General features: G+C 45.4%; 1 protein-coding gene across 1 annotated transcript; it reads right to left on the bottom strand.

Annotated features, from left to right (window-relative positions):
- Positions 1–3,661: 3,661 nt before the first annotated feature.
- On the bottom strand, positions 3,662–13,582 carry LOC135536015 (ras-related protein Rab-11A). The gene is made up of 5 exons (XM_064962410.1): positions 13,416–13,582; positions 12,340–12,535; positions 4,742–4,935; positions 4,033–4,113; positions 3,662–3,886 (listed from the first exon to the last, which is right to left on the bottom strand). The coding sequence occupies exons 1-5, from the start codon at positions 13,453–13,455 to the stop codon at positions 3,750–3,752; spliced, it is 648 nt and encodes a 215-aa protein (XP_064818482.1). The 5' UTR covers positions 13,456–13,582; the 3' UTR covers positions 3,662–3,749.
- Between the last annotated feature and the right edge of the window lie 166 nt (positions 13,583–13,748).

Genomic DNA, 13,748 nt, shown 5'->3' with positions numbered 1-13,748 from the left:
TCAAGTATTTAGAAGTATTTGGTCCAGGTCTGTCTGGTGATAGCTGGAGCTATATAGAGGGTGGTTGGCCAGTAGGGTACATTCTATGGTAGATGGGAGTAGAGGTGGTTAGTTGGCCAGTAGGATCGTTCTATGTTAGATGGGAGTAGAGGTGGTTAGTAGGAACGTTCTATGGTAGATGGGAGTAGAGGTGGTTAGTAGGAACGTTCTATGGTAGATGGGAGTAGATGTGGTTAGTAGGATCGTTCTATGTTAGATGGGAGTAGAGGTGGTTAGTAGGAACGTTCTATGTTAGATGGGAGTAGAGGTGGTTAGTTGGCCAGTAGGATCGTTCTGTTAGATGGGAGTAGAGGTGGTTAGTAGGAACGTTCTATGTTAGATGGGTGTAGAGGTGGTTAGTAGAGTTATTGGATTTTAAATGAGTGGTAGAGGGAGGCACTGAGAGTGAACAGCAGCCAACCTAAATAATGTGACCCAGTATATGGATGTGTCTTCCTATTCCCTATCTAGTGCACTACTCTAGACCAGAGCCCTATTCCCTATCTAGTGCACTACTCTAGACCAGAGCCCTATTCCCTATCTAGTGCACTACTCTAGACCAGAGCCCTATTCCCTATCTAGTGCACTACTCTAGACCAGAGCCCTATTCCCTATCTAGTGCACAACTTTAGACCAGAACCCTATTCCCTATATAGTGGTACTACTATAGACTAGAGCCCTATTCCCTATGTAGTGCACTACTTTTCACAAAAGCCCTATGGGCCTGGTCAACAGTAGTGAACTAACAGGGAATAGGGTGACATTTGGGACAAAGATCCAATCTATATATTTAAAAACATGATGTTTTACTAACAGATGCTTCTTGACACGAATGCAACAACTGATAGACATTCTGACTATGAACACGTGTCACAAGGAGACCAGCAGTACAAGACGAGATGACCACCATGATTCCTATTGAATCGTCACCTTGTCAGCAATTCATTTCATATTATTATTTATTCTTTTCACAGTTTGATATCTCGTCAAATAAAATACGTCAATTAATATTCTCTGGTATCCGACTGTCGGCTGCATAGAATATAGTATAGCATCACATTTACACTAGATGCATACATGCATATTCAAGAGAAGTTATTCCTGGAAGAGAAATACCTAGAATGTGTTGTTTACATATTTCATATGTTTAATGTTGTTTACATATTTTCTGCTTTACTCATCTCATATGTATATACTGTATTCTATTCTACTGTATTCTATTCTACTGTATTCTATTCTACTGTATTTTAATCTATGCCACTCTGACGTTGCTCGTCCTAATACTTGTATATTCCTTAATTCCATTCTTTCACTTTTAAATTGGTGGGTATCGTTCGATATTATTGCACTGTTGCACAAGCCTTTCACTACAACCGCAATAACATCTCCTATACATGTGTGTGTGACAAATAAAATGTGATTTGACTTGATTTAAAGTTGGTTTCGGCCAGAACACTACAGCGGGCATCATTATTCTGTGGTTTGATCACGTTGAAAATAAGAACCTGATGTGTAATTCGACTGACTAACGCTCTTTCAATTCCAGTCAATTCACAAAGTGAAACAGAAATACACTATTCTCTCCCATGTTTTTCAATGAGGAAAATGTGCAATTGGAATTATGTTTATTTTCTGAATTGAAATGGAATGAACTCCCTGACTGACTATAATGCTAGTCACTTCCTGTTACAGACATCTCCGACTATGTTTTTAAAGACGTCTGTAACTATGTACGCTCAATTTATCCAAGAGAGTACAGAAATGTTTAATGGATAAACTTCTATATTGTTTCACCACGGTCACCGTCTAGCCAACTGCATGTTCTGGGCAATGGTAGTGTTCCACATTCAGTCAGAGAGTTCTGATAACTCGGTGATAAATTCAGTCAGAGAGTTACGATAACTCAGTCAGAGAGTTACGATAACTCAGTCAGAGAGTTACGATAACTCAGTCAGAGAGTTCCGATAACTCAGTCAGAGAGTTCCGATAACTCAGTCAGAGAGTTCCGATAACTCAGTCAGAGTTCCGATAACTCAGTCAGAGAGTTCCGATAACTCAGTCAGAGAGTTCCGATAACTCAGTCAGAGAGTTCCGATAACTCAGTCAGAGAGTTCCGATAACTCAGTCAGAGAGTTCCGATAACTCAGTCAGAGTTCCGATAACTCAGTCAGAGAGTTACGATAACTCAGTCAGAGAGTTCCGATAACTCAGTCAGAGAGTTACGATAACTCAGTCAGAGAGTTACGATAACTCAGTCATCTTTTAAAGCAAGATAAAAACATGCGAGGCAGCAAAGCGGTGCCATGAAGTGACATCATCGTCATCATCATCATCATCATAACATGCTAAGCTAACCTGCCACAGACTGACTGTAAACAAAGTGACGAATACTGTGTCCCAAATGGAACCCTATGGGCCCTGGTCACAAGTAGTGCACTATATATGGTAGGGCATAGGGTTCCATTGACAAAGCTGTTGTTCCTCTACGTGTTAGGTACTTTGATGCCTGCCCTGTCTGTCCATTGGCATGGTTGAAGCCATCCGCAAACAGATCTAATGCCACAAGTCTTTACTTAAGCTATTTACAGCAATCAGATCAGTTGTCAAACTCCACCTATCGACAGGGACCAGGGAGCATACATTCTATCTAGTACACTGTGCTTAAATACATCCACATGTTTGGAAGAACCTACCGTTGTCAAACATGACATTATACTAAAGAGAGAGGGAGCGAGGCTAACTGATGGGAGGGGGGGGGTCGTAGACAGATACACATCAGAGCATTCTCAGTGTGCTTTAAATACGTACACGTTAGTAGGAAATATGATACAATATTTGAAAAAAATAAAATAAACATAGGTAAAAAAAAATGGAGGAACACAAAATGGAAGTCATAAATTGAAGAAAACGAAGATAAAAAAATCAGATGAATATATATTAAGACATTTCTGTGTAAGACATGTCAGCGCATCAACAGTATTACAACTACAGTGAGAAATATAAATGACTTCCTGTCTGAAAAGGCTCCGCTGGGGAGCACGACTCCAGACACTGACGAGGCTTCTCAGATCATGATCAGTAGGGAGGGAGAGGAGGAGGGAGAGAGGAAGAGGGAGTGGAGGAGGGAGGGAGGGAGTGGGGAGAGGAGAGGGAGTGGAGGAGGGAATGAGGGAGAGGAGGAGAGAGGGAGGAAGGGAGTGGAGGAGGGACAGAGGGAGGGAGAGGAGGAGAGGGAGAGAAGGAGAGAGGGAGTGGAGGAGGGACGGAGAGAGGGAGTGGAGGAGGGACGGAGGGAGGGAGAGGAGGAGAGGGAGTGGAAAAGGGAGTGTAGGAGGGAGGGAGTGTAGGAGGGAGAGGAGGAGAGAGGGAGTGGAGGAGGGAGGAGGTGGGGTACAGGGTATATGAGGGGCTAGGTGGGGGTACAGGGTATATGGTGGGGGTACAGGGTATATGAGGGGTTAGGGGGTAGAGGTGGGGGTACAGGGTATATGAGGGGTTAGGGGGTAGAGTGCATATGAGCGGTAGAAGTGGGGTACAGGGTATATGATGGGTTAGGGGGTAGAGGTGGGGGTACAGGGTATATGAGTGGGTAGAGGTGGGGCTACAGGGTATATAAGGGGTAGAGGTGGGGGTACAGGGTATATAAGGGGGAAGAGGTGGGGGTATAGGGTATATAAGGGGGTAGAGGTGTAGTGGTAACATGGGCGGGGCTAGATGTTCTGACAGCACTGCATCTTTGGTTTGTTCTCAGTGGGCTGCACCTGGATGTTGACCACATTGTTGCTAGGAGACATGTCGCTCTCCTGACGCTCTGACATCTGCTTCTGAGAGACGATTCGATAGATTTCTGATGGAGGGGAGAAGAGAGGGAGAGATGATTAGGTCATATCCAGTCTGTCTTGCCAAGATAGCAGATCAAATCAACAGGTGTGACAACACACACACACACACACACACACACACACACACACACACACACACACACACACACACCTGTCAGAATGGTCTGGAAAGCCGTTTCAACGTTGGTGGAATCCAGGGCTGACGTCTCAAGGAAAGACAAACCGTTTTTCTCTGAAGGGAAACAAACAACTCCCTAAGTTAGAGACTGTACCCGTTATGGAACAAACAACTCCTTAAGTTAGAGACTGTACCCGTTCTGGAACAAACAACTCCCTAAGTTAGAGACTGTACCCGTTATGAAACAAACAACTCCCTAAGTTAGAGACTGTACCCGTTAGGAAACAAACAACTCCCTAAGTTAGAGACTGTACCCGTTATGGAACAAACAACTCCTTAAGTTAGAGACTGTACCCGTTCTGGAACAAACAACTCCCTAATTTAGAGACTGTACCCGTTCTGGAACAAACAACTCCCTAAGTTAGAGACTGTACCCGTTATGGAACAAACAACTCCTTAAGTTAGAGACTGTACCCGTTCTGGAACAAACAACTCCCTAATTTAGAGACTGTACCCGTTCTGGAACAAACAACTCCCTAATTTAGAGACTGTACCCGTTCTGGAACAAACAACTCCCTAAGTTAGAGACTGTACCCGTAATGGAACATTCCACAGGAAGGAATGCAAGCATCAAAAGTGACATTAAAACCTACATTTTTGTGAGACTGCAGCATCATCAATGAAGGAAAGTACAACAACAAAAAACAGAAATGTATGTAGCTTTTTCGGTGGCATCTCTAACCTGCGAACGCCCGAGCCTCGTCGGTGGGCACGGCTCGGAGGTGACGCAGGTCACTCTTGTTGCCAACCAGCATGATGACGATGTTGGTGTCTGCGTGGTCCCGCAGCTCTTTCAACCACCGCTCCACATTTTCATAGGTCAGGTGCTTGGCGATGTCATAGACCAGCAGGGCCCCCACCGCGCCTCTGTAGTACCTGCACCATGACATCATCAACAGTGGAAAAAGAGGTCCATTTTAGACCCTCAATGGGCTTTACAGTACCCCGGTCTAGACCCCCAATGAACTTTACAGTACCCCGGTCTAGACCCTCAATGGGCTTTACAGTACCCCGGTCTAGACCCCCAATGAACTTTACAGTACCCCGGTCTAGACCCCCAGAGAGCTTTACAGTACCCCGGTCTAGACCCTCAATGAGCTTTACAGTACCCCGGTCTAAACCTCCAATGAGCTTTACAGTACCCCGGTCTAAACCTCCAATGAGCTTTACAGTACCCCGGTCTAAACCTCCAATGAGCTTTACAGTACCCCGGTCTAGACCCCCAATGAGCTTTACAGTACCCCGGTCTAAACCTCCAATGAGCTTTACAGTACCCCGGTCTAGACTCTCAGAGAGCTTTACAGTACCCTGGTCTAGACCCCCAATGAACTTTACAGTACCCCGGTCTAAACCTCCAATGAGCTTTACAGTACCCCGGTCTAAACCTCCAATGAGCTTTACAGTACCCCGGTCTAAACCTCCAATGAGCTTTACAGTACCCCGGTCTAAACCTCCAATGAGCTTTACAGTACCCCGGTCTAGACCCTCAATGAGCTTTACAGTACCCCGGTCTAGACCCTCAATGAGCTTTACAGTACCCCGGTCTAGACTCTATATTCATACATACATTAATTCATTCATACATACATTCATAAATTCATACATACATACATTCATTCATACATTCATAAATTCATACATACATACATTCATTCATACATACATACATTAATTCATACATACACACATACAGAAGGTATTCATACCCATTGACTTATTCCATATTTTGTTGGTTACGGGGCGGCAGGGTAGCCTAGTGGTTAGAGCGTTGGACTAGTAACCGGAAGGTTGCAAGTTCAAACCCCCGAGCTGACAAGGTACAAATCTGTCGTTCTGCCCCTGAACAGGCAGTTGACCCACTGTTCCCAGGCCGTCATTGTAAATAAGAATTTGTTCTTAACTGACTTGCCTGGTTAAATAGAGGTTAAAAAATGTATGTGTTTTTTTTCTCACCCATCTACACACCCCAATAATGACAAAGTGAAAACATGTTTGTAGAATTTTTTTGCAAATGTAATTGAAAATGAAATACAGAAATATCTAATTTAAATAAGTATTCACACTCCTGAGTCAGTACATGTTAGAATCATCTTTGGCAGCGATTACAGCTGTGAGTCTTGAGATGATGTGGTCATTCAGAAATTAATGTTAAACTCAATCATTGCACAGAGTGAATCCATGCAACTAATGAGACTTGAGTAAAAATGTGTTTAATCGTAACATATTTAGGCTTTGCTATAACAAAGGGGTCGAATACTTATTGACTCAAGACATTTCAACTTAAATGTTCTTTATTAATTTGTCAAATGTTCTAAAAACCTTATTCCACTTTGACATTATGGGGTTTTGTGTGTAGACCAGTAACAAAAACATCTCAATTGAATCCATTTTAAATTCAGGCTGTAACACAACAACATGTGGAAAAAGTCAAGGGGTGTGAATACTTTCCGAAGGCCCTGTAGAGATTCTTCACCTCCAGCTGCACAAGGTCACATGATGGTAGAAATGGTTCAAATTGATTTCAGTTTTCCTTAATTGAAATCACCGGCCACTAGGATCACCACTTCTAGATTATGGCTTTATACAGCTGGTTGAGTGCCAGTATCAGATTGTGGTGGTAAATAGACAGCATGCAATGCCCCAATGGCCCAATGCAATGCCGTAATGCAGTGGCCTAATGCAACGGCCTGATGCAACGGCCTGATGCAACGGCCTGATGCAACGGCCTGATGCAACGGCCTGATGCAACGGCCTGATGCAACGGCCTGATGCAACGGCCTGATGGCCTGATGCAATGCCCTAATGGCCTGATGCAATGGCCTGATGCAATGCCCTAATGGCCTGATGCAATGGCCTGATGCAATGGCCTGATGCAATGCCCTAATGGCCCGATGCAATGGCCTGATGGCCTGATGGCCTGATGCAATGGCCTAATGCAATGTCCTAATGCAACGCCCTAATGCAATGCCCTGATGCAACGCCCTGATGCAATGCCCTAATGGCCTGATGCAATGGCCTGATGGCGTGATGCAATGCCCTAATGCAACGCCCTAATGCAATGCCCTAATGGCCTAATGCAATGCCCTAATGGCCTAATGCAACGCCCTAATGCAATGCCCTAATGGCCTAATGCAATGCCCTAATGGCCTAATGCAACGCCCTAATGCAATGCCCTAATGGCCTAATGCAATGCCCTAATGCAATGCCCTAATGGCCTAATGCAATGCCCTAATGCAATGCCCTAATGGCCTAATGCAATGCCCTAATGGCCTAATGCAACGCCCTAATGCAATGGCCTAATGGCCTAATGCAATGCCCTAATGGCCTAATGCAATGCCCTGATGCAATGCCCTAATGGCCTAATGCAATGCCCTAATGCAATGCCCTAATGCAACGCCCTAATGCAATGCCCTAATGGCCTAATGTAATGCCCTAATGGCCTAATGCAATGCCCTGATGCAATGCCCTAATGGCCTAATGCAACGCCCTAATACAATGCACTAATGCCCTAATGCAATGCCCTAATGGCCTAATGCAATGCCCTAATGGCCTAATGCAACGCCCTAATGCAATGCCCTAATGGCCTAATGCAATGCCCTAATGCAATGCCCTAATGGCCTAATGCAATGCCCTAATGCAATGCACTAATGCCCTAATGCAACGCCCTAATGCAATGCACTAATGCCCTAATGCAACGCCCTAATACAATGCACTAATGCCCTAATGCAATGCCCTAATGGCCTAATGCAATGCCCTAATGGCCTAATGCAACGCCCTAATGCAATGCCCTAATGGCCTAATGCAATGCCCTAATGCAATGCCCTAATGCAATGCCCTAATGCAATGCCCTAATGGCCTAATGCAATGCCCTAATGGCCTAATGCAATGCCCTAATGGCCTAATGCAACGCCCTAATGCAATGCCCTAATGGCCTAATGCAATGCCCTAATGCAATGCCCTAATGGCCTAATGCAATGCCCTAATGCAATGCCCTAATGGCCTAATGCAATGCCCTAATGGCCTAATGCAATGCCCTGATGCAATGCCCTAATGGCCTAATGCAATGCCCTAATGCAACGCCCTAATACAATGCACTAATGCCCTAATGCAATGCCCTAATGGCCTAATGCAATGCCCTAATGGCCTAATGCAACGCCCTAATGCAATGCCCTAATGGCCTAATGCAATGCCCTAATGCAATGCCCTAATGGCCTAATGCAATGCCCTAATGCAATGCCCTAATGGCCTAATGCAACGCCCTAATGCAATGCCCTAATGGCCTAATGCAACGCCCTAATGCAATGCCCTAATGGCCTAATGCAATGCCCTAATGGCCTAATGCAACGCCCTAATGCAATGCCCTAATGACCTAATGCAATGCCCTAATGGCCTAATGCAACGCCCTAATGCAATGCCCTAATGGCCTAATGCAACGCCCTAATGCAATGCACTAATGGCCTAATGCAATGCCCTAATGGCCTAATGCAATGCCCTAATGGCCTAATGCAACGCCCTAATGGCCTAATGCAACGCCCTAATGGCCTAATGCAACGCCCTAATGCAATGGCCTAATGCAACGCCCTAATGCAATGCCCTAATGGCCTAATGCAATGCCCTGATGCAATGCCCTAATGGCCTAATGCAATGCCCTAATGCAACGCCCTAATACAATGCACTAATGACCTAATTCAATGCCCTAATGGCCTAATGCAATGCCCTGATGCAATGCCCTAATGGCCTAATGCAACGCCCTAATGCAATGCCCTAATGGCCTAATGCAATGCCCTAATGGCCTAATGCAACGCCCTAATGCAATGCCCTAATGGCCTAATGCAATGCCCTAATGGCCTAATGCAACGCCCTAATGCAATGCCCTAATGGCCTAATGCAATGCCCTAATGGCCTAATGCAATGCCCTGATGCAATGCCCTAATGGCCTAATGCAATGCCCTAATGCCCTAATGCAACGCCCTAATGCAATGCCCTAATGGCCTAATGCAACGCCCTAATGCAATGCCCTAATGGCCTAATGCAATGCCCTAATGGCCTAATGCAATGCCCTGATGCAATGCCCTAATGGCCTAATGCAATGCCCTGATGCAATGCCCTAATGGCCTAATGCAACGCCCTAATGGCCTAATGCAACGCCCTAATGCAACGCCCTGATGCAACGCACTAATGCAACGCCCTAATGCAACGCCCTAATGCAACGCCCTGATGCAACGCCCTGATGCAACGCCCTGATGCAATGCCCTAATGCAACGCCCTAATGCAATGCCCTAATGGCCTAATGCAACGCCCTAATGCAATGCCCTAATGCAACGCCCTAATGCAACGCCCTAATGCAATGCCCTAATGGCCTAATGCAACGCCCTAATGCAATGCCCTAATGCAACGCCCTAATGCAATGCCCTAATGGCCTAATGCAACGCCCTAATGGCCTAATGCAACGCCCTAATGCAATGCACTAATGCAACGCCCTGATGCAACGCCCTAATGGCCTAATGCAACGCCCTGATGCAACGCCCTAATGCAACGCCCTAATGCAACGCCCTGATGCAACGCCCTGATGCAACGCCCTGATGCAATGCCCTAATGCAACGCCCTAATGCAATGCCCTAATGGCCTAATGCAACGCCCTAATGCAATGCCCTAATGCAACGCCCTGATGCAACGCCCTAATGCAACGCCCTAATGCAATGCCCTAATGCAATGGCCTAATAAATGCAATGCCCTAATGCAATGCCCTAATGCATGCAATGGCCTAATGCAATGCCCTAATGCATGCAATGGCCTAATGCAACGCCCTAATGCAATGCCCTAATGCAATGCCCTAATGCAATGGCCTAATAAATGCAATGCCCTAATGCAATGCCCTAATGCATGCAATGGCCTAATGCAATGCCCTAATGCATGCAATGGCCTAATGCAACACCCTAATGCAACACCCTGATGCAACGCCCTGATGCATGCACCGCCCTGATGCATGCAACGGCCTAACGCAACGGCCTGACGAAATGGCCTGATGCATGCACCAGCCTAATGCACCGCCCTGATGCATGCACCAGCCTAATGCAACACCCTGATGCATGCACCAGCCTAATGTAACACCCTGATGCATGCAACGGCCTAATGTAACGCCCTGATGCATGCACCAGCCTAATGTAACGCCCTGATGCATGCAACGGCCTAATGTAACGCCCTGATGCATGCACCAGCCTAATGTAACGCCCTGATGCATGCACCAGCCTAATGTAATACCCTGATGCATGCAACGGCCTAATGTAACGCCCTGATGCATGCACCAGCCTAATGTAACGCCCTGATGCATGCACCAGCCTAATGTAACGCACTGATGCATGCAACGGCCTAATGTAACGCCCTGATGCATGCACCAGCCTAATGTAACGCTCTGATGCATGCAACGGCCTAATGTAACGCCCTGATGCATGCACCAGCCTAATGTAACACCCTGATGCATGCAACGGCCTAATGCAACACCCTGATGCATGCACCAGCCTAATGTAACACCCTGATGCATGCAACGGCCTAATGTAACGCCCTGATGCATGCACCAGCCTAATGTAACGCCCTGATGCATGCAACGGCCTAATGCAACACCCTGATGCATGCAACGGCCTAATATAACGTCCTGATGCATGCACCAGCCTAATGTAACACCCTGATGCATGCAACGGCCTAATGTAACGCCCTGATGCATGCACCAGCCTAATGTAACACCCTGATGCATGCACCAGCCTAATGTAACACCCTGATGCATGCACCAGCCTAATGTAACGCCCTGATGCATGCACCAGCCTAATGTAACACCCTGATGCATGCAACGGCCTAATATAACGCCCTGATGCATGCACCAGCCTAATGTAACACCCTGATGCATGCAACGGCCTAATGTAACGCCCTGATGCATGCACCAGCCTAATGCAACACCCTGATGCATGCAACGGCCTAATGTAACACCCTGATGCATGCACCAGCCTAATGCAACACCCTGATGCATGCAACGGCCTAATGTAACGCCCTGATGCATGCACCAGCCTAATGTAACACCCTGATGCATGCACCAGCCTAATGCAACACCCTGATGCATGCACCAGCCTAATGCAACACCCTGATGCATGCAACGGCCTAATGTAACGCCCTGATGCATGCAACGGCCTAATGTAACGCCCTGATGCATGCAACGACCTGATGCAACGCCCTGATGCATGCACCAGCCTAATGCATCACCCTGATGCATGCACCGGCCTAATGTAACGCCCTGATGCATGCAACGACCTGATGCAACACCCTGATGCATGCAACGGCCTAATGCAACGCCCTGATGCATGCAACTGTCTAACGCAACGGTCTAACGCAACGGTCTGACGCAACGGTCTGACGCAACGGTCTGACGCAACGGCCTGACGCAACGGTCTGATGCATTCAGTGCACAAATCTCAGACAGCTGAACTGTGAAATGGACAATTAATGTTTTTGGAAAGTAAAAAAAAAACAATAAAACAGTAGGCTATGAAGTTGTGCATATAGGACACATGGAAACACAAGGAATAGTCTCATGTAATTAGTTATAGGCTGTTTTAAAGGACATGTAAATGAGGCTCATTTGACCAACATCCCTCGTTTATTGATGGCGCTGGCTGCATTGGCGGACGGCCTAATGGCTTATACGCACCCAATGCAGACGGTCCTTTGTAGCTCCGTTGGTAGAGCATGGCAATGCCAGGGTCGTGGGTTCGATTCCCAGGACCACCCATAAGTTAAATGTAAATGTAAGTGGCCTCTGCTAAATGGAATATATTAGATGACTAAGTGGCGTTTGCTAAATGGAATATACTACATGACTAAGTGGGTCTGATAAATGGAATATATTACATGACTGTAAGTGGAGTCTGCTAAATGGAATATATTACATGACTGTAAGTGGAGTCTGCTAAATGGAATATATTACATGACTAAGTGAGTCTGCTAAATGGAATATATTACATGACTGTAAGTGGAGTCTGCTAAATGGAATATATTACATGACTGTAAGTGGAGTCTGCTAAATGGAATATATTACATATAGATGACCGGTAAATTTCTCAAAGGTTCAATAAATAAAATTATTCCCAGTCACTTGTCCAGCTCCAAATCTTCCTATTGTAAACTCTGGATCAGCTGACCTTCCCCAATCCTAACATTAACCATTTGTGGGAAAAATGATAAACTGACCCCAGATCAGCATCTAGGGGCAACTTTACCCTACAGCATACTCACGCCGAGGTGATAGCCCGGTAGCGCTCCTGTCCTGCCGTGTCCCAGATCTGAGCCTTCACCGTTTTCCCATCCACCTGGATACTGCGGGTGGCAAACTCCACTCCAATGGTGCTCTTACTTTCCAGGTTAAACTCATTCCGGGTGAAACGAGAGAGCAGGTTGCTCTTGCCAACACCCGAGTCTCCTATCAAAACCACTGGAACACAAAATTAATGGCTGATGAATTCAATGGAATAAAATCTTTATTGACCCCAAAGGTCAGGGCCGGATTACACACACACACACTTCAATTTTTCTCTGCCTCAAGGGCCCCTACGGTTTTGGCCCCCAGGGCTTCAACCCATGTAAGCTCCTGCATTAATCAGGCCCTGCCAGAAGGTCAATGTGTAGCAATTACATAGGGATATGACATAGTTAAATCACGTGTAGCTACAAGATGCCATCACATAAAATATCTGACCATCACCAATTCACTTTTACAGTGACACTGTCAAACATCCACAGTGGTGTGTAGCTAACGTTAATTCTTAGTCTTATGCTTTTTATGTTAAACCAACTTGAAATAGAAAACAACAAAACAGATAGCCACAACACGTGACATATGTAAAAATTTAGATTAAACAGCAAAGAAAAAAAAACAGGAAAGGGAGATTATAACATCACATTATTTATCTACGGATGAATGTAGCTAGATAATAACCAATGTTCGTTGCATGTAGCTAACATAACCAGCTGGCTAGCTAATCTAGCAATCTAGCTATCTCGGGAAACACCCCGACCTCACTTAATCATACAAAAGTCAGCATTGTTTAGAAACAGCTGCTAACCTATTAACGTTATGCGTTTGGGTACCTAACGTTGCAATCCAACTGCTTCACAATTTATGTTTATAATTTATCATCAATATGTAGTTTTCGTTTATAAAACAAATAATGTATCAGAGCTATTCACACACCTATATCATACTTCACAGACACAAATTAAAAGGTTTCACTGTTAACGTTAGCTAAACAGCTGCCTAGCTAACGTTAGCTACCTAGCTGGCTTTGATATCGAGGATCATGCTGTAATGTTACCTTTAAACAGATAATCGTATTCATCATCTCTGGTTCCCATTTTCTAAAAGATAAATAGGAATATTTCGTTTGTATAAACTGTTTAAAATGCGACGATTTAACAAATAGATTTTGAAACACTCAGCTAACTAACGGCGACGGGTCTGTTTTCAGACTGACACTTCCGGGATTGTGTTGTGACGTTGCTAGCTATGGGAGGGGGAGCAACAAAAAAGCAAACCAACGGCCGATATTCATTGCTACGAAAAGAATTGCAGACACTTCAAATAGAAATGCACCAGTGAAGTAGTAGTCCGCCACATAAATTAATCACTACAGTGCAGTGGTATTCTC

The sequence above is a fragment of the Oncorhynchus masou genome, unplaced genomic scaffold, assembly GCF_036934945.1.
Source record: "Oncorhynchus masou masou isolate Uvic2021 unplaced genomic scaffold, UVic_Omas_1.1 unplaced_scaffold_545, whole genome shotgun sequence".
In the NCBI taxonomy this organism is placed as follows: Eukaryota; Metazoa; Chordata; class Actinopteri; order Salmoniformes; family Salmonidae; genus Oncorhynchus; species Oncorhynchus masou.
The sequence above is the reverse complement of the archived record's forward strand: the minus strand, read 5'-3'. Positions and strand labels throughout refer to the sequence as shown.

Bases quoted from the DNA above. Each gene is read 5' to 3' on its own strand.
- LOC135536015 (XM_064962410.1), bottom strand. From the start codon at position 13,455: ATGGGAACCAGAGATGATGAATACGATTATCTGTTTAAAG. The intron at 12,536-13,415 runs GTAACATTACAG...TTTGTGTTCCAG, and splicing joins ATACGATTATCTGTTTAAAG to TGGTTTTGATAGGAGACTCG. The intron at 3,887-4,032 runs GTGTGTGTGTGT...CCCCTCCATCAG, and splicing joins TTTCCAGACCATTCTGACAG to AAATCTATCGAATCGTCTCT.